The following is a 25,271-nucleotide window of genomic DNA, read 5'->3' as shown; positions in this document are numbered from 1 at the left end:
GTTTATTCATTTATTTTAGTAATGTCTACACCCAATGTGGGGCTCAAACTCACAAGCCCGAGATCAAGAGTTACACGCTCTTCTGACTGAACCAGTCAGGTATCCCGATGGGGGTGGGATGGGGGGAGTGTCATGGGCTGAATTGTGTCTCCTCAAAATTTTACGCTTAAGTCTTGAACCCAAGTAACTTGGAATGTGATCTTATTTATGGATAGGGTCATAAAGACATGATTAAGTCAAAATGAGGTCATTAGGGCCCAATCCAATCTAACCGGTATCCTTTTAAAGAGGTTTTGGACACATAGAGAGACACTAGGGACACATGTTCATAGAGGAAGGACCATAGGAGGACCCAATAGGAAGGTGGCCATCTGCAAGCCAAGGAGAGGTCTCAGGAAAAGCTACACCTGCCAACACCTTGATCTTGGACTTCCAGACTCAGAACCGTGAGAAACAAACGTCTGTTGTTTAAACCACCCTCTGTGTGGGTACTTTGTCATGGCTGCCCCAGTGGACTTAGATAGGGGGTAATGGACCAATCAGTGGGAAGGGAAACCCAGAATTTCAGATGGCACCAGGCTGGTACTCTAACTCTGCAGCTGGTCATCATGGAGAAAGAGAGCAACGCTTTCAGTGGAAGTGAGGTTATTAGCCTCAGGTGGCTGCTCGGGATCTCACTGGCACTGGACACAATGATCCCACTTTACAGAGTCAGAATTCCTTAAGAAAAAAAATTTTTTAATGTTTATTTATTTTTTGAGAGAGAGGGAGAGACAGAACGAGAACAGGGGAGAGGCAGAGAGAGAGAGGGAGACACAGAATCCGAAGCAGGCTCCAGGCTCCGAGCTGTCAGCACAGAGCCTGAGGCGGGGCTTGAACTCACAAGCTGTGAGATCATGACCTGAGCCGACGTCGGATGCTTCACTGACTGAGCCACCCAGGTGCCCCTACAGAGTCAGAATCCTTAAGTGTCCCATTTTTTAAGGAAGTGCTCACTTGGTCACGTTTTGAAAATCTCAAAGTGTTATGGGAGTAAAATTTTGAGTTTCCAGGGACCGGAAAGATCAAATGTAGGGTGACAATGCTCTACAATAGGTCAAAACCAACAAGGCTCGCCTACCTCAGGCAGAAGCTATAGCTGTCTCAAATCCTTTTTGGAATAAGATCAACTATGCAGAGTGAATTAACGATACTAAACAAATGAAGCACTGAGTGGGTCAATGAATGAATTCCATGACATCTGTGCCCGGGTTAGTGGGCAGCCACTGCCATCCGAGGAGTGGTACTAATCCCACATCTGCCCGGGCGGATACTTTCTGTGGTGGGATGAACAAAGGGAACAATCCATACTCCATCTTGATCACTGTAGAAAACCCTGAATGTGGCGAACTAAGGAATTAACTAATTCTGTCCAAACTGTCAGGTGGGAGCTCCTCCTCTGGAAAGTGGTTGGCTAGACTCTAAACAGATCAGTCTCCACATCGCTCACCTTTGCTTTCACTCTTCAGGAGGGAGAGTCACTTCCGGGGGGTTGGGCAGCGCGATGGAAGACAGTGTGCCTGGGGCCGGAGCTGGTGTGAGAGGGGAGGGGAGGACTCACTCCCTTGGGACAGAGGCACCGAATTCATTCACAGATGGCAGCATATGCACCAAACCAGATGGTGATGGGGCAGACTTGACTCGTGTCCCCACAGGAAGGCCCTAAAAATGCTGTAGAGGCTGAAGTGTCTTTGGGACCAACCTCATACTTGGCTCGTCTCCCCTCTGCTACTATGCTTAGAGTGGACATTCTAGACTGAGCGGGAAATTCATTTGTCCTCACGTTTTAACTCCCAGAGAGCTGTCACAAAGCTACCTGTCTAGACTTGTGGTGAGGGTAACCACACCTCGTTGCTTCTTCCCTACACGTCAGTGAGCCCACATGGCCTATTTGCCACTGGGATCTGCCATCCCAAAAAGCTCACGTGATCACCTCTCCTAGATCTGTTTTTTTCCTTCTGGTAATGAGCATAGACTTCTGGAAGAATTTTACCCACAGAAGGCTGAGGAGGCCCAATCTCATTTGACACCTTGCAGAATTACTTTCCGCACTTGGCGCGATGGATCTCCAGCTACTCTGACTGCAGCTGACGTGCACGTGAGCCAAAGCATCGGGGAAAACTTTTTATATCTAAATATGTTCCGAAAAAGCTTTCGCTAGTCTAGAAGCTAGGGGCTCCGCAGTAGACAGAGGGAGGCTTCTTGTAGAAGGGCAATTCTTTCTGTCCCAAATTACTGACCCGAATATCTAGGTGGACATTCCCCCTACAATGTATGGTGCCTGATCAACTGAAATCTAAGAACCAAGTTGTATAAGAAAGGCAGCCAGAATTTAGGTCTGGAGATTCTAGGAGTACTATGAAATTATGGGACGGAGATCAATGAGAGATAGCTGGTTATAGAAGTTTATACAATCCTTGATTCTTTCAGACACAGTTAGATAATTGCCAATGGGTTGAAACAAGAACGTGTTTCAGAATTTCTTCTTTTCCCCAAATACCTTGATAGCGAACCTAAATGTAAGACCCCTCCACCGGAAGAACAATATAAAGATGAGCATTCCCTAATAAGCAAGTTAAAGGGTTTTAGGAAAGCAAAGTGGTGGAGAGCAGGCTCTGTGCCCTGTGTGGGATTCCAGCTCCACTGTTTTCTGAGAGGCTCTGAGCTAGTGATGTAATCCCCTCAGTGCCTCAGTTTCCTCATCTGTAATGTACGTCTGTGTATTTATTTATTGAGAGACTGAGCGAGCGAGTAGGAGAGGGGCAGAGAGAGAGGGAGACACAGAATCGGAAGCAGGCTCCAGGCTCTGAGCTGTCAGCACAGAGCCCGAGGCGGGGCTCGAACTCAGGAACTGCGAGATCACAACCTGAGCTGAAGTCAGAGGCTCAACCAAATGAGCCACCCAGGCGCCCCAGTTTCCTCATCTGCAACGTGGAGTTTCAATTGTGCCATTCTCAAAACTCCATGGTGAAGTTTAAACGAAAAAATGCATGCATAGCTATTATTACGCAAATTGTTACTATCAAATAGTACTTCCTGGCAAGTCTGTTGCCTCCAGACCTGCCTCTCCAAGGTGAAAGCGTGCCCTTCTAGGTTTCTGGGCTTGTCATCCAGGGCACGTCAACCCAACTGCACTTCTAGACGATTGGTCTGCACTAAGGGGTAGCACAGGTACCCAGGACGTGCTGTCACTCACACCTGCCCAGAGCTCCTCAGGGAAAACGGTACTCGCCGGGGTTCCCTGAGATCTGTGCGGTCCATCCGGTCTCCTTTGAGACACGTCCATGGATTAAGACACGGCAATTCGCAAAACAGTTGACCTGGACTATATTTTGTCATTTCCTTGGAAATTCTCTTAATGAATTTATCTTGTCACTGGTCTGCTTTGAGGACCAGATAATAAACGAAAGGGCCCTAGAAGGTGTTTTTGGAAAATGTGAGTGCCGTAACCTTATTCCATGTGACAAGAGTTAATGTGACTTCATAAAATGTGATGGAATGGATGTGACTATAGTATTCAAGAAGATTATTACCGACTTGTTGAGGAATACTCGTTGAAGTTTTTAAGCACAGTGGGTATGAATGTTTATGAGGCACTTTCCAGAATTTGACGTACTCTACTGACTATACATTTGAATCTCATGAGCAAAGGGTAATTTAGTGATAACAACGTGGGTTCTTAAAAATCAATGATTCCAGGGGCGCCTGGGTGGCGCAGTCGGTTAAGCGTCCGACTTCAGCCAGGTCACGATCTCGCGGTCCGTGAGTTCGAGCCCCGCGTCAGGCTCTGGGCTGATGGCTCAGAGCCTGGAGCCTGTTTCCGATTCTGTGTCTCCCTCTCTCTCTGCCCCTCCCCCGTTCATGCTCTGTCTCTCTCTGTCCCAAAAATAAATAAACGTTGGAAAAAAAAATTAAAAAAAAAAAAAAACCAGAAAACCTGAAACAAATGAAAATAGAGATTACCGTTCCTTAGGATTTTTGGTGCTCGTGCACCATCTCATGAAGTGAGTATAAACGAAATGGAAAGTAATTCAAAATACTTGACCTGACCTAAAAAGAGCAGCCAATAAGATAACACCAAATTCCATAAAGCTGTAGGCTTAAGTTTCCAACCCATGTGGGGCACCTGGGTGGCTCAGTCAGTTAAGCGTCTGACTTCGGCTCAGGTCGTGGGTTTGTGGGTTCGAGCCCCGCGTCGGGCTCTGTGCTGACAGCTTGGAGCCTGGAGCCTGCTTCGGATTCTGTGTCTCCCCCTCTCTCTGTCCCTCCCATGCTCATGTTTTCTCTGTCTCTCAATAATAAACAAATATTAAAAAAAAATTTTTCCAACCCATTAGGAAGGTTCCTTTGAGGTTATTCTTCATAAGGACCATTCATTGGGTGAGATCTCAGAAAAATAATCCAATTTACCATGTCTGTACCAACATTATTGGTTTTAAACATATCCTCTAGACAGAACGGAGGTTATGCTTTTTTAAAAACATTTTGCTCGGATGTGAGTAAGAATCACCGGGGTGTGTGTGGGGGGGGCGGGGGGGATGCACCAATGCTCAAGTCCATCCCAGGTCTCTGGAATTCGCAAACTGCACGGTAGGGCCAGAGAATTTCCACACTTAACAGGCTGACCGCGACGCACCACGCGGGCTGAGAACTACCAGCTTACGGACTCTTGTGCTCCTCTGGGCTGGGCGTGGGGCGGGGACGTGTACCGGCAACAGCTAACACCCAGACCAGCTTCTCTGCCTTTAGGAGAGCACCCTTCACAGTCTTCAGGGTCTCCCCACCCCGGGCCGGCACACACACAGGCACCCTGCCCTCGGCCCAGCGGCCCAGCACTTACAGTTTCAGGATGAAAAAGGGAAATAACCTTTGGGGAGTGCCAGGAACTCTCGGTGGCATTCTGCATAATTTCTGCTTCTTCTACAAGCGGATGTAGGTACCATTATCCTCCACTTTAAGGGAAGGAATTAAAGGTAAAACAGTGCATACAAAGTACCGCGAGCAGCGGGGCTGGGTTCTAAACTCAGGTCAGAGAGCCACTCTTTTACCAACACCCCCAAATCTTCCAGCGGTAACTACTTTGTACACGTGTCTTTGGGGAGGGATAGTCAGAAACAGGCTTGGGATTCTGAGGCACACGTATGGCCTTTTTTTTTTTTTAAAGGTTTATTTACTTATTTTTGAGAGAGAGAGTGAGCGAGCGAGTGCACAAGCAGGGGAGGGACAGATAGAGAGAGAGAATCCAAAGCAGGCTCTGTGCTGTCAGCGCAGAGCCTGACATGGGGCTCGAACTCACAAGCCATGAGATCATGACCTGAGCCAAAATCAAGAGTCAGATGCCTACCCATCTGAGCCACCCGTGCGCCGCACGCGTATGGCCCTTTGAAATCACCAAAGCAAGCGCCAATTCCTGGTCTCAGGCACCCTGGGGGAGGGAGTGTTTCCAAGATCTCGGAGGAGGAGAAATGTTTTAGCCCTGCAGTAACTACTTCTGCTAGCAAAGAGCCGAAATGGCCACGCCATCCACCTCTGAGGCTGGGATTAATTAAGCTATGGTTCCGGCAGGGTCTGGATGCGGTTTTTAAGGGGAAATTGAGGAAATGTGTAATCTACAATGTTGAACGCTCAGGCATTTCATTTTTCAAAGCAGGAAAAGAGGCAATTATTTCTTACAGAAACTACCTGAGTGAAGACAGTGGAAATATAATTAGAAAAAGGAAAAAGGATAATTATGGGGTTAGAGATAATAATTGCAAAACAAAGATATTTCAGGAGAAGGTGTTCTGTTGAAATAGACCCCGCGGAATAAAGCATCAGGGATAGCAGACTCACCTGTAACACACGTTTTCGGTACACGGATTGTGCACTTTGACTATGACAAAGACGTGCTGAAAGTGAGACCGGATGCTTCGTGGAGTAAAAGGAAGTGCTCCGGGTTCTTGGAAGACAATGGTCACAATGTCATTTCCGATATGCCTTTTCCTCAGAAGCTGCGGTCAAGAAAGCGAACACACAGAGTTACCACCACGGTTTTCTGTAAAAACCCGATGTGTAGAAATACACAACTCACTCGTCTTTCCATCAAAACGAAATTTTTTTTAAAGTTTGTTTTTGAGAGAGAGAGAGACAGCGTGTGAGGGGGGAGGGGCAGAGAGGGAGACACAGAATCCGACGCAGGCTCCAGGCTCTGAGCTGTCGGCACCGGAGCCCGACACGGGGCTTGAGCCCATGAACTGTGAGATCATGACCTGAGCCGAAGTCGGATGCTTAACCGACTGAGCCCCCCAGGCGCCCCTCATCTTTCAGTGTCAAAGCAGTGATTCGCAAAGCCAGAGTCATTCTCTGGGAGCTAGCGCTCCTCAGTATGACACAGGAAGAACAAGATGGGCTGCATCCGGAACGTCTAGGGAAAAAAAAAAAAAAAGGCCTAACCAAGTTATTCCTTTACCTTAAAAAAAATTTTTTTTTAACGTTTATTTATTTTTGAGACAGAGAGAGACAGAGCATGAACGGGGGAGGGGCAGAGAGAGAGGGAGACACAGAATCGGAAACAGGCCCCAGACTCCGAGCCATCAGCCCAGAGCCCGATGCGGGGCTTGAACTCACGGACCGCGAGATCGTGACCCGGGCTGAAGTCGGACGCTTAACTGACTGAGCCACCCCTTTACCTTAAAATTCAACTCGCGTTCCCTCTCCTTTTCACCTTGGATCTTTCCTACCCTAAAATAATAGCACGCGAGAGCTCAGAAACTTTCAGGGATTTTATAATGTAAGTTCTTCAACTTACAATAAGGAGACAGTCCAAGAGAGGGTAATGATTTGCTAAAAGCCCTACACCGGTGTGTTAGGGCCTTAGCCTGTGTCTCCACATGCATTTCTGCAACACTATTATTTTGGTGGCTAATACATTCACACTAATTAACTGAAATCTAACCTTTCAAATATAATTCGAAAACACAGAATTCTACCAGATTAATGGCTGGAAAATGCAATGGGGTATAATCTTATAAATTACAAACGTGGCAGGAGAGAAGGAACCCCAGAGCAGTAACAGTCTATTGTTTTTAAGTTTCTTTATTTATTTTGAGAGAGAGAGAGACAAAATACGGAAGTGGAGGTGGGGGGGGAGAGGGGGCGGAGAGAAAAAGAGAGAGAGGGGAGGAGAGAGAGAGTCCCAAGTAGGCACAGAGCCCTATGTGGGGCTCGAACCAATGAACCGTGAGATCATGATCTGAGCCGAAACCAAGAGTCTGACACTTAACCAAACGAGTCACCCAGGAGCCCCCAGAGCAGTAACATTTTAACGGCAATTTCATTTTTGATGTTCCTTTTGCCTAGAACGTTCCCTTCCACCCCCAGTTTCTCCTAGACAACTCACTTAGGGCTCTCGTTAGGTATCACCTCACCTGAAAGGAACTTTCTTGACAAGCCTACCGTGGCACGCCACCCTGACTGCTGCCCAGGCCGATTTCTAGTACATTAGTTGCCATCGTCTGTGCTGCTGACTGACTCGTGCATCAGGTCATGACGTCCAGAAGGGCAGGAGACCTGTCTCGTAGACTTCTCATTTCCTAGGTTCTAATGGCCTGTCCAGGACATAGCCGACACCCAGTACACATTTGCTGAGTGAATAAATGGGTGATAGAGATAAGCGATCACAGCCACGTAACACTCTGCAATAAAACTGGGATCACACCTTTGAACGTATGTCGATAAATCCATACACAAAAGCCCTCTCTAAGTTTATGCGAGTAAAACCATAGCATCTGTGCTCACAAAGTTTGTGATCTTCAGTTTTAATAGATACAATAATCTTTATAGGAGTTGGTGATGTCACTGCGGGAATGAGATAATCTCAGGTAGTAAATCTCTCTTTACTAGCAATAATAAAGACAACGAGCTTGCTCTTAAATTTATTTGGCACCTATAGAACATACCTCACAGTAAAGAGCATTAAGTTCAACTCTTAAAGCCTTTGAAGCCCAGACACAAAAAGGGTTTCATTGTCAGGCCCCTGACTTGTGATTTAGCACGATAAAAGGTCTGGGAGCATGGGGACGAAACGTTCAAATGTTCCTTCTTCCCGAGTTCTCTACGTGCCAGTTAAATTACCGAGTCACATGCTGAAAAACTCCCAGTTTAATCAGCCTGGCTAAAGTCATAGGCACAAAAAAGCCCACCTTACTGTCTGGGTCAAGTATTGAAACATACACGAATATATTTTAACACAGACCCAATGGGCCATCTGTAGTTTTAAAAATGTTTGCAAAGTAAGTTAAAATGTGCCATTTTGGGCGCACGTGAAAAAAAATCTGTAGCAAACTAGGTCCTACACGGTGTGTGGTTATTGACCCATACTACAGATGGACACAGACAAGAACCACAATAAGCGTTTCACATAAGGAAAAGAAAATGGAAGGAAGGAGAACTCTCTAAACCAAACATCAATAGCTGAAAATTGCACTAGCTTAAGATGTTCTTCCCTCATCTCCACAATAACTGAAATACAGGATTCATAGGTACTATAATAGGACAAACAGGGAAATCAGGAACAAATGAAACGATTAAAAGAACGATCTTAAATACCTAACATCGTGTGCACCAGATTGGCTGAATGTGACACACAACAGCTGACATCATACTTTTAAAACATTTTTTTTCTAAGTTTATTCATTTATCTAGAGAGAGAGAGAGAGAGAGAGAGAGAGAGAGAGAGAACTGGGGGAGGGGCAGAGAGAGAGAGAAAAGGAGAGAATCCCAAGCAGGCTCTGAGCTCCACAGAGCCCGATAGGGGGCTCAAACTCACATACTGGGAAGTCATGACCAGAGCTGAAACCGAGAGTCGGGTGCTCAACCGACTGAGCCACCCAGCGCCCCAGCTCACACCATACTTTATTCGATATCCTTGAAACACAAGAGTTCTCAGATTGACAGAAAGATGGCGGCCACGATGGCCAAGGCCACAGAGTGAATTCTGTAGCCCTTCCTGCCTGTGGGGCTGCTGCGTTGAACTTGACCTTGGCCAGCCCTCTCAAATTAATCAGGCACGAACTCATTAGTCGGTGCCTCCTCGCTCTGCTGCGGGAGCAACAGCAAACTGGACAGCTACTCCCGTCCAAGCAAAGGGAAGACAGGGTCCAATTCTACACTTCACACCACAGGAACACGGAAAGCCCAACTTCAGGGCTGGTTCCCTTGACAACACGTCCCTTCCTAAGCACATTCTTTGGCTCTGTAACAGGGCCAAAAATGTTTTTAAAAGTCTAGTTAAGGGGCGCCTGGGTAGCTCAGCCGGTTAAGCGTCCGGCTTTGGCTGAGGTCATGATCTCGCGGTTTGTGAGTTCGAGCCCCGCGTCGGGCTCTGTGCTGACAGCTCACAGCCTGGAGCCTGCTTTGGATTCTGTGTCTCCCTCTCTCTCTCTGCCCCTCCTCCGCTCGCACTGTTTCTCGCTCTCAAAAATAAATAAACATTAAAAAAAAAAAAACAAAAAAAAACAAGTAAAAGTCTGGTTAATTTAACCACGGTTGCAAAATGCACTTGGTGAGACAGTAAACTGTTTGGCCGGGTGGGGGAAAAAGGAGAGTCCTCAGCAAAGTAAAATCTGAAGCTCTTTGCAAGAGAATAAAATAAAATAAAATAAATTAACACCTTGCCCATTAACAGGATGCCTGAATTTGTTTAGAGGCTAAAAGAAATAGAACATCTGGCAGGGTAACAGAAATATTCACTGTTTTCCAGGATCTTGCCAAACATTAAATAACCTTAAGTAATTTTTCAAACTTCTTATATAAAGGAAAACAGTTTTCTTCAGTTGTAACTTCTGTTTGTCTTCTCATTGGTCAGTGAAATTCTGTGCGATCAGAGTCCGGAACGGGAAGGGGAAGGAGTGTGGCAATCCAGCAAGATATGAAGGCAAACCCCTGGGTGACCAAGACCCCCTTCGGCACGATTTGTCTCAGGAATGCAGGACCGATGCCTTCTAGCGCTAACTGCTCCTTTGAACGTGTGAAGCACTTTTCAGTGCCAAGAGGACCGCCTTCGTGTCTTCGACTGCAAGACTGAGTTAATAAATATTGTGTTAGATAGGGGCGCCTGGGTGGCTCAGTCAGTTGAGCGTCTGACTCGCGGTTTCGGCTCAGGTCATGATCTCATGGTTTGTGGGTTTGAGCCCCGCGTCAGGCTCGGCACTGATGGTGCGGGAGTCTGTTTGGGATCCCCTCTCTCTCCCCCGCTCTCTGCCCCTCCCCCACTTGTGCTCACTCTCTCAAAATAAACTTATTAAAAAAAGATCTTTTATTAAAAACATATTGTGTTAGATTCACACAATCCTATGAAATGCCCAATGCTTCATTCAAGCAGTGAAACAGGACAATTAGAGTGAAATGTGACTCTTCACCCAGTTCCATAGCAAAAAGCATCCAGATGCTGCAGAAATAGGAACCTTAGGGTTTATGCTCAATCCCATCGCCAGCCTTCACGGCCTCACAGGACCGGTTTTAACTTGGGGCAACGATTAAAAGCAAGTGCAAACAATGGTCCAGTAGCCACACCTTGGTCAAAGGTGGCAGAAAGTTAAGTCAGATCTACTGGCCTCTGTGCAAACAGGTTCATTTGTTGATTTTTTTTTTTTTTTAAGCATAGTAAGAAGAAGCATTTTGCACCTAATTCTGGAGGGGAGTGGGAAGCAGGCTGTACAATGTGAAAGAAATGCAACTGGGATGTGGTTCAGAAGTCTCTGAGAGTCAGAATTAGTGAAGAGAAAAATTTAATTTGAAACTGGAAAAGGCCGATCTCCAGAGAGAGACTCCGGTCTGAAGAAGCAAAGATGTGAAAATCAGCATGATTTCAAAGAGAAAACTGCACCATTAAATGATTACAGTTTACGTTCTGAAATTCAAAGAGATGAGCCCAGAACGGAGCAAAAAATGACATGTATCCCTGTGAAAACCAATCACAAGTTCTGGGTCTTAGTCCTTGGATTGGAATCTCACGTCCCATCGTTAGGAACAGGGTTGACCAAGAGTCCTTTGACCCCATCCTTCCCACCTCTCTGACCTTATCATGCACCCCTTTTCCCCTCCCAGATAGCTACCTCATCCCTCCAACAACCCAGCTTGTTTCTGCCACAGGGACTTTACACTTGCTACCCTCTTGTGTGGGAAGTTTCTCCCCCTCACACGAAGGGCTAGCTTCTCCCGCTTCAGACACCTTCCTAATTTTGCATGTGTTCACACAACACCCACACACACATGCATGCACACACACCCTCACGTACTCTATACTCAAGACTCAACACCAGCGGTTAGAATTTTGTTTTGATTTTTAGGAGACATCTAGAGTTTCCTGTGGAAAGTAGAAACAGGAATGTAGAACAGTAGTATAATAAGAAAGAGGAGGAAACCTATGCACATGACCGCATAAATACAAAAGATCTGTATCCAGGGACGGAGGGCCTTGCCCACTGCTCCCCACACACAAAAGAGTGAACACCAGGGCAACTAACCACTCTTATCTCAGATCAGCAAGATCGTATCGAATTCAACTTCAGTTTTGAAAATTCATCACTGATACACGTTATACAACCGATATAAAAATACTGCATAAACTATTTACTGCAAAACACTATATAAAACAATTTTACCACTAGGAAAAGTAAATGGACAAACCAGTTGAGCAAGCAAGGCGGAATATTCTGCAAACAGAGAAACAAAATTAACCAAGAATGTGGATTTTTAAAGTGAAGAGGTTGGGGCGCCTGGGTGGCTCAGTCGGTTGAGCGTCCGACTTCAGCTCAGAGTCCGTGATGATCTCACAGTCCGTGGGTTCGAGCCCTGCATCAGGCTCTGTGCTGACAGCTCAGAGCTTGGAGCCTGCTTCAGATTCTGTGTCTCCCTCTTTCTCTGCCCCTCCCCCGTTCATGCTCTGTCTCTCTTGTCTCAAAAATAAATAAACATTAAAAAAAAACAATTTAAAAAATTAAAAAAAAATAAAGCGAAGATAAGGGGAGGAATATGAAGATACAACTATTTCCTTTTTTTAATTTTTTTTAACGTTTATTTATTATTGAGAGACAGAGAGACACAGAGCGTGAGCAGGGGAGGGGTAGAGAGAGGGGGAGACACAGAATCCAAAACAGGCTCCAGGCTCCGAGCTGTCAGCACAGAGCCCGACACGGGGCTCGAACCCACAAACCGCGAGATCATGACCTGAGCCAAAGTCGGTCGCCTAACCGACCGAGCCACCCAGGCGCCCCGAAGACACAACTATTTCTGATACTGGGTCCTACCAACCCTATTGTAAGCAATCGTTCTTATTGTCTGGTGTAAGTACACATTGCTATTTAGGGCCTGGGGATAAATCTAATCGTGGAATGCTGCATAGGCATTTTATTCTTCCAAAAGATTCCATATTATGATTTATACGTGAACCCAACTGCAGCCAGGACCGGTTCATACAGCACTTAATGAGGTAGATTCCTCCTGCATGTGAACGGTTCCTTAACAGTTCCAATTAGGACTTACAGAAGTGCGTGCACAAACCCCTTAAGGCAGGCCGGCCATTTATCCAAATTATATGGAGAAAGGGTTGCAGCCTGGCTCAAACCTAACAAGCTGTGTCTCCATGACCTCTGTCGAGGTCAAGTCCGTCCCTAGTCTAACACCAGTATTCTTCAAACGGAATCTCAGAGACCTAGGAGCGTGGCCTTATTCCTTCCAAGGGGCTCGGACACCTCTTCCAAGCGGAGCAGTTTACCGTTGACGCGTGCATTTAAAAAAATACTAATTGACGATGCGCCAGGCACCATGCTCCCTTCCTCCATTTTACGTACTTAGACTGAAGAAAAGGTCTGTCTGCCAAAGTGAGGACTGAAGCTCATTTGTGGGCTTCTTTCCACTGATAACATCCCACGACAGCCGACCCATGATCTGTCTACAGGACAAGCAGACGGGGAAGCACGCAGGGGTGTCAGCCCTGGGAAAAGAGACCCGGGTGCCAGACCGACCCAGAGAGAAGGAGGGGTCTTCAGGGAAGAGAGGAAACCACTCCAAGAGCAGGCTTTCTTATCATTCCCTGGGGCTGGCTAGGTTTTCTTTGTAAGAGTCCTGCATTCCAAACACCAAACTCTTTTGCAACAGGGGTAAACTCTCGAAAGACTTTTAATGCGTCCTGCAATCAGCGTTCAGCTTGATTTATTACAAGAACAAACACAAGAAATTATATCTGATGTGGACGAGTCTGGGCCAGTTAAATAGTCACAAATACCATGGTGCTAATGAGGCCAAAGTTCCAGGCACAATTCATGTACAGGCCAGCTAAGTGCTAGGTTCTGTGGCCTCAGACTGCACTCATGAGCCCAGCTGGTCGTTTCAGACATTTCTACCCCTGGTATTAACATAATCTGTAGGCATGGGGGGGTGGGTGGGTGGGGGACGCGGAGGGAGCCGGTACAACCCAGAACAAATCTGGGAAGCACATGTGCCAAGACTACACAGTGCCATCATTTTTATCTACAGACAGAATATTCTGGTAACAACCCAGGATGAGCAAAATACTACATGCCAAAGTAAAAATAATCTTCTGAGACTCTTGGTAAGTTAGCCCCTTACTTTCTCAACTCCAGGCCTTAGGTGGTTCGTGACAGATCCCTACGCCTGGGAATAGGAAAATAAAATGCAAATTAAGTCTTTTAAAATACTTGTGCTTTATTATCTAATAAATGGTGAAAAACAGTCAACTGAAACTTAATCGAACACACGCTGTGCCGGGCACTACGAAGTGCTTTGTATGTAGTAGCTTGTCTAATTCCAGTCACCATCCACGAAAGGTTCATTCATTCACTGAACAAATATTTACTGGCCGCTTACCATGTTCTGGGTATGGTTCTGGGCGCACAGGGACACCTCAGTGAAGAAATGAGATCAAAGCCCCCGTATTCAGGGATAAAGGAAACTACAGCAGAGAAAATTTTGCCCAAGGTCCCAAAGCGAGGAGCTGGGATTCAAATCCAGATAGCGTGGCCCCAGAATTCCTGCTCGTAACAACCACCTATCTCTGCTGAAGCTGTTTTTCCACCTAGAAGCAGGAAGCCTCAAAGAGGACCCTAGAGTCACAGAAATCTGACAGTAAGAGGGAAATGCTGTGTACCATCTAGTCCAAATATCACGTGTGCCCCATCTCCCCACTGCCAAACCCGTGGAAAATATCTCTAAAACACAACGTTCTTGGGGCACCTGGTGGCTCAGTCGGTTAAGCATCTAACTTCGGCTCAGGTCGTGGTTTCACGGTCTGTGAGTTCAAGCCCCGCATCGGGCTCTGTGCTGACAGCTGGGAGCCTGGAGCCTGCTTTGGATTCTGTGTCTCCCCCTCTCTCTCTGCCCCTCCCTGCTCGTGCTCTCACAAATAAATAAAACATTAAACAAAATTTAAAATCCAACGTTCTTTCCCTCTGAGCCTAGGTGCTGCCCCCCAGAATCCTTCTCGACACAGTGCTCCAAGCAGCCACCGCCTGCCATCTGAACCACGTCCCCATTATACAATTATCGAATTTCCCGAGAGGCTAAGACCTCACGCAAAGCCACAAGGCAAGTGGCTGGGTGTGGCGAATTCGGCATACGTCCATGGACCCTTATCTCCACTCTTCACCATCCCCTTTAGATTATGAATACTTGCCCACACAGCGGTTAGTGCACAGATTTCCCAGTGGACCACACTGAGGATCATACGGATTCCAGACACAGTAAGAACACTTAAAAAAGCAAAACAATTTTACAGTTTTCTACCATCAGCATAATGACCCGATGTCATGGATTCTCACTCAAGTTACAAAAATAAAAACGGCAACAACAAAAAAACTCAAAGAGGTAACAGGGAAGCTTAAAGAAGTCTTTAAGCTACAGAGTCTGTAATGTGCAGTATTAATTTACAGGTTTGCTTGTGTTTTTGTTTTTTTTTTAATTTCCAGTTTGGGAACTTTATACGCCCCCTCCTCCGTCCCCCACTCCCCAACCCCATCCCTCCACCTACTTTTCTGTGTGTATAGGGCTTTAAGGATAGTTTCAGTGAAAAAGTCAGGTACGGAGAACTCATAAACCCAGATTTCAAATACCACGCAACAGAAAGGGGGCAGGGAAAGCCTGGTTCGAGTTCGGCTAACAAACAGCAAAGCCCAGCAGACTTCAGATTCCAGAGGCTGCCAGATGGGAAACGATGAGGCCAATCCAGTTTGGAGTCCGATGGCTCAAGTAATTAGGGAGCTGGAAGGGCTTTGTGGTTTGAACAGTCGATGACCGGGGTCAAAAGGCATTGGCTCTACTTTGGCTACCGTACTGACAGATTTCTTGGCCTGAAGAAGCCCTATCGGTTTTCCGAGCAACAACTCACACGGAGTTTAATTCCTGAATGGTTCGCAAGTATCTGCCGGGCAACTGCACTGCTCTAAATTAAGCTTCTTAATATCGAGTGAATCCGTGTGGCATTATTCCAGATAACTGTTTTTTCGAGAGCTAGAAATCCTTTAGGTTAAAACATCGATACATACATACGTGTGGTCCAGGGATTGTAACTCTTGTCTCTTAAAAACACATACAGATATGTAATCGAAAGAAAGATCTTCTGATGGTGGTGGGAAGGAATCTGATTATTGGGAAACACTTCAGACCATTCAGGAAGGACAAGGGATTGAGGTGAAGCATGAGGCAAGTGGCCAGAAAACCCAGCTAGCAACGAGAAGGAAAAGTCAAAGAGGAGCCGTCCCTGCTGCAAAGTGCTGGGCTGAAATCAGGGGCCTGCCTTCTCGGCCCGGCTGTCGGATCTAAGGTGGTTCTTGCATTTAGTGATAGGGACAGTGCAAGTGGTTTCTGTGCAGGATGTGTGTTTTGACTACCTTCATGTGTTTTACAAGCATTCAAAAAAAAAAAAAGAAGAAAACGTCTCTGCTACAGTGAAGTTTCATTCATTGAACATACACTTATTGAGCAATTCCTATGCAGTCCCTGGTACATCAATGTATTTGCAGCAAAGGAGTGTGGTTATGTGACGTCAGAAATAAACTGCCTAAGCATGAAACCAAACTTTGTTTCAACTCCCGATGTAACCAAATGCAATCAAATCACTAAAATGGAATCGTGTCACCAATAAGTTCTAAGATCCGTCCTTTCAGTATTTTCTGTAAGTAAGTTATCCACCCATACGCAGAAACCCGGGCTCAGGTTACTTACCCAGCTCTCTCACTTATAACGAACACAGCCGACACGAGTTTCCATTAAGATTTTGCCTAGCGAGCAATAAAGGTGTGTGCAGAAGAGTTTCCAAGTTTTATGAGGAAAAAGTGCAATATAACTTATGCAGAAATACTCCGGTTTAAAGGCCAAATACTTCCCGATGATAAAAGAGTCAAAGATTATTAACGCCATTCAAGAACCCGCCCCCGCCCCCGCAAGTGATTCTTTGCAAATTCTCACGACATGAAGCCCCTCAGTGGGCTGACCTGAGATCCGGAAAGAGGAGGGCGGACCTACCTGCTGTCTGTTGTTGGGCATGTGGGGAAGCATGGTGGACACGTGGAACATGACTTCATAGTCTTTGTACGTCGTGTAGAGGGAGTGAGTTCCTGTAGAATCAGCTAAAAACAGAGGATGATGACAAAAATAAGCCAGGCAAGTGCAAAAGTCAGCGATGTGACACTTAGAAGGTCGTTTTGCCAAAGGCAATTCGATTGCAAGCAACAAACCACCCAAGCACAAACCACAAGTGTCCTGGTGGCCACTCTGCCCTCTCGCTGCATGCTGTTCCTGCCACTTCTCACCCGTGTCTAACGGCCACCCTGCCCCACTTGGGTGTGTGTGTGTGTGTGTGTGTGTGTGTTTACGGTTAATTCTTGCGTGATTCTTGGGCACCTGATCTTCCAGAACTCAAAAAAATGAAATGGGACTGAGTTAATATGGAAATGAGAACAAAATAATATTCAGGATTTCTTTCCCTGAATGATGTAATTAATTTTCTTTTTTCAACAGGCAATGTAACGATGAAGTCCTATGATTAAGACGGCAGAGAATGAAGGTGGTCTCTTACTGTATATTTTGCACTGACACATGTTAGAAACCATGACATCCGAACCCGTCTTAATCATACAGCTATTCACCTTCTGAAAAGCAGAATGATTCTTTGCAAACTCAAAATCCATCTGTATTAGCAATAGATGATCACAGACGCAGAGTGTCAGGAACCTGAACCAACACAGTGACTGTAAAACACTTAAGTCATAATTTCACGGTGTAGTTTCGAACCACTTTGAATATGGATAAATAAAGACAAAAAGATACATGGAAAATAAGATGTAAACAGAATTCGGGGCCGCCTTTTTCAATCTTTGGCCAACATATAGGTTTATGTTTCTACCTTATAAACAAGAAACAATGCTATTCGGGGTCATTTAAAACGAAGTTTATTTCATTGTGTTTGTTGGGGAAGATCTAGGTAATCACCTTGGGTTAACTTTTTTTTTCTTAATCTAAATATTTTAATTTTCTTTAAAGACATGAATACATCTAGCATTCGTGGGCCTTTATGATTTTCTTCCTGAGTCCTGCAGTTTTTTTTTTTTTTTTGAATATTCATTCTGACTCAGAAGCAGTCCTGAAAGTTTTTCTAGAAAAAGCATCACATACAGTTTTGCAGAGTCTGAGGAGGTACTCACAGAAGGCAACTGAATGGAAAAAGGGAAGAATTTAAAATGTTTACATACGGATACTGACAAATCAACTTGCAGATGGTAAGAGAGGATATTTCTCTAATAAGCTGTATATTTCTGGTCCCCAATAAAGCAATTTTCTCTTTTAACTACGTATTAAACACACATCTGTTACTTTTCATAGGACTTCATGGAAAGTAACGTTCCATTCCAACTGTCTTGGCTAAAGAATGTGGCTTTGGAAGTGAGCAAGCACGGTCATAAGGGAGCAATGATTGTCTTCTTTTATGAAGAACTGACTGGCTAATAACAACATGAAGGCCAGGGGATGAGATAACCCAGCACATTCAATGACTCCCATCACAAACACTGCTATTCAGATGGTTAAAATTCAGTTAGAGACATCCTTATAGGTAGTTAGTAGTCTAGACAACAGGTTTCAGCTTCAGGGAATTGCAGTGAAGGAAGAAAAATGCATTTTGGGGGGAAAACACTTTTAAAAATATGATCACTGGGGCGCCTGGTGGCTCAGTCAGTCGAGCATCTGACTCTTGATTTCGGCTCAGGTCATGATCCCAGGGTCATGGGATCGAGCTCCGCATCGGGCTCTGTGCTGAGCGTGGAACCTGCTTGGGATTCTCTCTCTCTCTCTCTCTCTCTCTCTCTCTCTCTCCCCTCCCCTTTGCCCCTTTGCCCTACTCACACTCTCTCTCTCCACTTTCTCTAAAATAAAAATAAAAAAAAAAAAAAAAGATCATCATTAGTCTATCCCAAACAGTACTATAAGATGGCCTTCTGAAATTATATATTCTGCAAGTTTTCATCATAAATATCAGTATGGTAATGGAGAAGGTAAACAGATGAGCTTGTTTGAGGATCTGCTGCAAATATTTCTACTGGGCAAGAGCGGCAGGCCATCATGGCGGACCCCAGTTTCATCATTCTCTGCATCCAGACCGGAAGGGGCTGGGCTGCCCACGGCCTGGGGTCTGTACTCTGGTGAGCAGAGAGCATCTTAGTGGCTCATGATCATGTGATCCTACTGCATTTCACTTTGTACCTGAGACAGAAAGAACCCATTTCAAAGCCAGAAAGGACATCCCAGATACTCCAGCCCAACACTCTCAATTTTGCTTGTGGCCCGGATCCAAAGAGGGAGGACAGAGTGAAAGCTCCAACTCTCATAAATTTAAGAAGGAAGATTTTTTGTGTGTGTTCCATGAAAGACAAAATTTTATCTGAGCATTTCATGAAATGTAATTCTTAGAAACTTCCTCCTTACTAAAGGGATGTCTTAGACCTCACATCTCCCGGAACGCCTTACTCATAAAAATAACTTGGATTTGTTGATTATGAGAATGAATGCATCAAAATCTAGTTCTTACATTATCATTTCCCTGCGCAAAGGTGCTTAGTGCTACATCTGTGATGTAACAAGGACATCTCCTAGGTCATAAAAATTTAAAGCTGATGTCCATTCTTACACGTAGGGAAACATTCACATTATCTGTGTTGCAGTGTTACAGAATGGATGGATCAGAAGGTCTTACGGCGTTTCCTCAATCCACCCCGCTGAAGAAAGATGACAGGCATTCATGATAATGAATCCACATCAGCAGTGACTTTCCAGGAAGGATATCCCTAAGGGCAGCATGCCCGCACCTCTAGGGGGTGGGTGGTGGTTTGCATGCAAGGGAGTTGGCCAAGAAAAAAGAAGAAAAGTCCAGCAAGGTCTCACCATTTTTTCTTAAAATATGTGGATATTCACAGTGGGTGTCACAAATTATTCTACAGTCTTTACAGATCTGAGGCATGAGCAATAGGCATTCAAAACAACAGTCAAACTCCAGCCCTCGCATGTGTGAAGGACACACAGGGGCCCGCATACGAGTTAACACTGTCTTTCCAGGTCTTATCATCCATGTTTTAAACTTAACTTCCAAAAAAAACAAGATAAAAAGCCGGATCTGACTGATAGGTATACAAAGACCCAGCACCACCCTGATGTAGACAAGAATCAGTGAGGGTCCCAAGGTGACGGACACTGGGGACACAGAGTCGTGGAACCTCAGATGGCCTCGCACGGATGCTCCCACGGGGAAAGGCCTCACTTCACTACCCCTACTAGGACTGGGTTGTGGGCTCTCCCACATCCTCCAAGTGTAGAAACTACCTGCTCGTGTTTGTTTGTTTGTTTATTTATTTAATGTTTATTTTTAAGGGAGAAAGTGAGAGACAGAGTGCAAGCAGGGGAGGGGCAGAGAGAGAGAGAGAGAGGGAGACACAGAATCCAAAGCAGGCACCAGGCTCTGGGCTGTCAGCACAGAGCCTGACACGGGGCTTGAACTCACGAACCACGAGATCATGACCTGAGCCGAAGTCAGACCCTTCACCGACTGAGCCACCCAGGCACCCCACTGCTCATCTTTTATTAAAAGAGCAAGCGGTTAATTGCTTGATAATAAGGAAAATTGTCCAAAATACACATAATTACTCTGGCTGATATTTTAAAGGCTGATAGCAATAAAACTGAACAGCGTAAATATGAAGATAACATATTTAGAATGTATGAGGACCAGAAGGAACATGATTATCTAAATGAAGACACAAGACAGATGCGCACATCACAGGATGGCGGAGAGTCTGTGTTTTAAATCGGCACCTCAGAGCTAATGTGTGCCCCACTCAAGGGGACGTGGGTAAGGTCCCTGGGAAACAGGACGCATCCGTTTTTAACCACTGCTTCAATTCCCCAGTTAACATCGTGAAACCAAAAATGCACAGAACGGGCCCGAGACCACGGCAGGAGTGGACGCGGTAATATTCTGTCTTTTAGAAACGAACGCAGTGCACGTCCTCGGTATATACTGGAACAAGGGTGTGGTAGAAGAGGGGAGGCTAAAAGGAAGAAGGAAATATTAAAAGATTCTTCGCGAAGCACTGGGGAATCTCTCTGCTGGTGTTACAAAAAAAGAATTGACCTTTTGAGCTCGTGTGAAACACACACCTCTTGAGAAATGTGCCTCCTTTGCTCGTCTGAGGAAATCTAAACTCTATCCCGAAGAAGCTTGGCCAGGCTGCTGCTGGGGTCAAGAACGGGAGGGCATGTGATCGCTCACTTAGATTTATGCGGTATGCCTACCTCTGGAGGATTCGATTTGTGCACACACACAAATATGAAGCTTACTTTTATTGTCTAGCTGAGCTCGGTATTTGCTAAATCCTTTCAGCCGGACTCTCTGGCCCAGAAGATCAAGGAATTCTTCAAAAGCTGGTCCCGCCGTCTCATTGTTATACATCTCCTCCTCTGTGCTCTGGCCTGCTTTGCAGTAAAGGATCCCAATCTTGTGCTGAAAGCTCAGCTGAAATGGGGGGAGAAATGTAATTACTTGGCAAAGAGTATCAGACATGCTAACTTCTAGTAAGATTAAAACTACAGAGAGCACACCAGGACGATTCCCATAAGCAAATAAGGGAAAAGAGGAAGAAGCAAGGGTCACTGCACAAAATGCTACAAACACACAACCCAGAAACCCCAAAATGCAGCTGGAGAAACGGCAGGAATCCTAAGAAACAGAATGTATAGAATGGCCATGTGGGATCGACCAGGTTTCCAAAATGCACAGACAAGTTCAGGCATCTACTTAAACATACAAGCATGGAAATACCTAATTTTATACCCTTCATATAATAAGAAGCATCATCTCCTAAGTTAGGGGGAAGAAAAAAAAACCCAAAAAGGCCACGACTTTAAAGTTTCCCCTCTCTGGTTCCCGATGCTTCTTTTGTTGTTAGTTTGAACATTCAGGAAAATATGAACGACTGTAATGAAAACACAAACCAAATTAAGGTCTGGTAAGGAGGGAATCCCAGGGGAAACTGTGATATATGTATATAAATAGAATAATGTTTTGTTTCCATAAAAATAACTCTGGCTATACAATTACAGTTATTTCTATGTTTTTGGCTATCCTGAAAAGAAGACATCTGCTAAATACACAAAAGCCGTAAAGAATTTTGATAGCGATTGAGGAGATCCTGCTGTAACTCTATCTTGCAGTCAATCTCTTATCAAGCTGGTAGCCAAAGGCTTGCTTTCTCCCAAGGCCGGGGAGAAACTGGAACCATTTTTACAGTTTTCTTATTATATCCAAAGAGAAACTACTCCTCACTCACGCAATCAGCGCACTTGATCTTACTACCGGCAATCTGAGCCTCAAAAACGGACAGATTATCAGACATCGCCGGCTTCCTAAAGGCATCAATCCATAACACCGTTCACTTTCCTTATCGAGCTATAAAAGAGAGCCTTTAATCAAAATTTACAGCTGACTCTCCGTAAAGTAAGGCAAAACGATACTCATTTCCCTTGAGCGGCAAAGCGATAAAAGCGGTCTCATCCACGTTACCCGATGACAACGTACACCCCAAGAAAGGTAGGAAGCCACCTGCCAGGGTGATCTCAGCAGCCCGTAGGAAGTAACCTTGCTGCGCATTAGGATGAATTTAGAGTTGAACAGTCAACCACAACTGCACAGTGAACACAGTGATTCGTGCCCTGAGTGTGGGGATATGAGATGCTGGGCACAAGCTATTTTCTACCCACTATCGCGCATTTTATTGAACCAGTTCTTTAGGAGGGTCAAGTACAAAAATACTTCCCTTCATCCAGAGACTGAGGGATGTCCGTTTCTGACCAACTCCCCAAATAAATGAGACACCGTATCTACTGCAAACGGACCATCGTCTAAAAAGTAGTACAAAATGTAATAAAAACGCCTAATTTTACTTCATTCTGAACGCTAATTGTTCCTGAGTGACTCAGAAGACGTTTCAGGATCTTACAGCACGCCAGGGAAACACGGGACTAGCAAGCATCACCCTGGACGTTGGTGATCTCAGCGACCATCAGGATCCACCGTAATCCTCTAACAAGGCCTCGGAATGCCTGCTTCCCGGCCTAGATATCTTGTTGGTTTGACTTCTCTTTTGCCATCAGAAGACGACTTCACCTCTCTCCGGTTATTTGGCCCTAGCCTGTAGGAGAGCTCGCCAGAAATAGAGCGGGATGGTGAGCCCTGGCGTGTGTAACCCGGCGTCCCGTGGGCCCCAATGTCCCTGCATCCAGGCACCCGCGGCTTCCCCCGCAGCCAGTAGACAGGGCCGCATGGCCGCACGCTCGGTCCCGTTGGCCTGTCCTCTGCTCTTCAACCTGCTGCTCACGTCAAAGTGCTGCCAGGCCATGTGCCAACACCACCTGGCCGCCTCGGTCTTACGCGGCCCAGCCTCCGACGCCCCCTGGCTGCTCCAGAGGGGGACCACTTTCCCATCTTACGCTCCCACTCCTTTGGGAGGAGGCCCAGAGGAGCAAAGCTGCTTGGGGCCCCACGGTTTGGGCTAGTGCGGCCTCACGTCCGCTAAGCAGAGCCCTCACCCGACGGGCACAATTTCTCTCTGTGATTCCAGAGTCTCCTGGACTTGATATTCCTTGTGGACTCTCATTTGGGCAAAGGCCAAACACCCAGAGAACCGAACTCCCCTGGGCCTACCCCGCTGGCTGTGATGCTGTCCACTTCACACCCTTCTCCCCAGCCGTCGGGGACAAGCCAGCCTGAGTCTAGACCCTGCCTGTGAATGGGTCTAGAATCTGCCTGTGCAGATTGCCTGTCACAGACCCTGCCTGTGAATCTGCCCACCGTCCAAGAAGCCCCTGGGCCCACGGAAATTACGGGATGTGCTCCAAGAGATTTCAAAGCCCACAGGTGCCCACGAGGGCGACCAGAGCTCTGCTGCAGGGAAAATGTCCCGTGGGACACGCGCAGCCTGGCAAAGGCACCGAGCACGTTTACCGTGAGGAGGCCGCAAGATGGAACTACCTCTAGGGACTTCGAGCAAACAGTTGGGGCCGGCTTGCTACGGTGGCTTCCATTCCACTAAAACAGGAACAGAATGAAACACCGTGAAGACACAGCTCTGACTTAAACATTTTAACAAACCTCACGAAAACAGTCGAAACGCCATACGACCATCACTCCCCTTACGCTAGCAACCTAGCACACAGCTGGTAACGCACCCTGCAGTTAATCAGGGCACAGTTAAAGGGGGGATCCCACCCCCCAAATACTAAAATGCCCAATTCTCGCGGAACAGGGTTTGTAGCCAAGCTTTCCAGACCTCGGGCCGCCCCCCTCCGCTCCGACCCATCCCGCCGTCCTTGCTTGAGCCATTCCGACTTGGGCAACGGCCAGTCCCACAGTCCTGGGGGGGAGCTCGGCCGGCTCTCAGGTGTCCACACTGTCACAGACCAGAAATCCCCGCTTGTTGAAACCGCATACTGCCTCAGTGCGGAGAGCTGGACATACAGACGGGCTGCTCAGACAGACAACCCAGTGAGGGAGGTCTCCTTTGGTTTCTGGGACTGGATAATGACTGACTGCTGGGTTCCCAAGGCCAGAAGCCCAGTCATCACTGACAAGAAAATTTAAATTTAAATGAAGGGGACAAACACAAAGCTTCTGAATTGTCTTGCAAATAAACTGGAGTGTGCAGGGAAGCCCTTTCCTTCCAGGGCATTCTATTCTCTCCGGGTCTGTTTACTCCCAGCGCGCTTGCAGCCTCATTTATTTGGACCTGCGTGACTGAGAAGCAAGCATGGTATGCAAATCAACACCAATATCTAGGGTGGTGAGGGGACAAGAGGAAGGGATGGCCGGCCCAAGGACAAACTATCCATTCTGCCCCAGAAGCCATGATCTTCTAAGAGAGGGAGCCGCCACCACTTACCTGAATTTTTTTTTTTTTTTTTTTTTTGGTCAACCTACATAATTTTAGAAAGCCACCTGTTACATAAATTAGGATAGTGTTTTAAAACAGGAAATATGGGATTTTAGAGGTTGACAGGTGAATTTATGCAGAGAAAGGAACAAAAGTTTCAGAGTCTCGCTTAATAGTTACTTACTTCCCTCGTCACTCTCCACGACTAACCTGTGCCCTGGACACAGCAGGTGCCCTTTCCGACCTTGTTGAGCCAGGGCGGGCTACAAACCCCAGGAGAGCAGAAGACGACAATATATCCTCTGAGTATTTTTTTCACGATTAAAAACCCTTAAGAACAGTACCATATAACTGGCCAGTACCATTCCTGTGCGGATTTACATTTAAGGAGAATAAGAAGGGCGTTCCTTGGAATAAACTCTCAGACATTCTAATGGTTAGTGGCAACTTTTAAGGGTCCTTTAGAAACCAGAAAGTTAAAAAGGGCCGTCCAATCTCTTACAGATGAAAATAAACAGCATCTCTTCCTCACGGAATACGGGAACCAGACACCATCAAGAGGTACGGAAAGTTTAACACCACAATGTACACCATTAAGAAAGTATACCAAAGTCACGCAAATACGATTGCCAAAGAAAAAACACATGAAATACCACCAGAGCTAAAGAACGCGTTGGTTTACTTAAAAGCAGAACCCAATTTTCAAAGCATTAATTTTGACATCGCACTATAAAAAGCACCTAAACTCTGGATTAAAATAAAAAAATT

General features: G+C 46.0%; 1 protein-coding gene across 7 annotated transcripts in view; it reads right to left on the bottom strand.

Annotated features, from left to right (window-relative positions):
• Positions 1–25,271, bottom strand: part of SIPA1L2 (signal induced proliferation associated 1 like 2) — a 223,951-nt gene that overhangs the window by 61,529 nt on the left and 137,151 nt on the right. For all 7 annotated transcript variants that reach the window (XM_023240409.2, XM_023240411.2, XM_023240412.2 and 4 more), the window contains exons 6-8: positions 20,917–21,091; positions 16,558–16,661; positions 5,872–6,029 (exon numbers count right to left, since the gene is read on the bottom strand). In XM_023240409.2, coding sequence (XP_023096177.2) covers positions 5,872–6,029; positions 16,558–16,661; positions 20,917–21,091 — 437 coding nt within the window. The remainder of the gene's footprint in view (positions 1–5,871; positions 6,030–16,557; positions 16,662–20,916; positions 21,092–25,271) is intronic.

Source organism: Felis catus, chromosome D2 (assembly GCF_018350175.1).
Source record: "Felis catus isolate Fca126 chromosome D2, F.catus_Fca126_mat1.0, whole genome shotgun sequence".
NCBI lineage: Eukaryota > Metazoa > Chordata > Mammalia > Carnivora > Felidae > Felis > Felis catus.
Note: the sequence above shows the minus strand (reverse complement) of the source record. Positions and strands in the feature narration are given on the sequence as shown.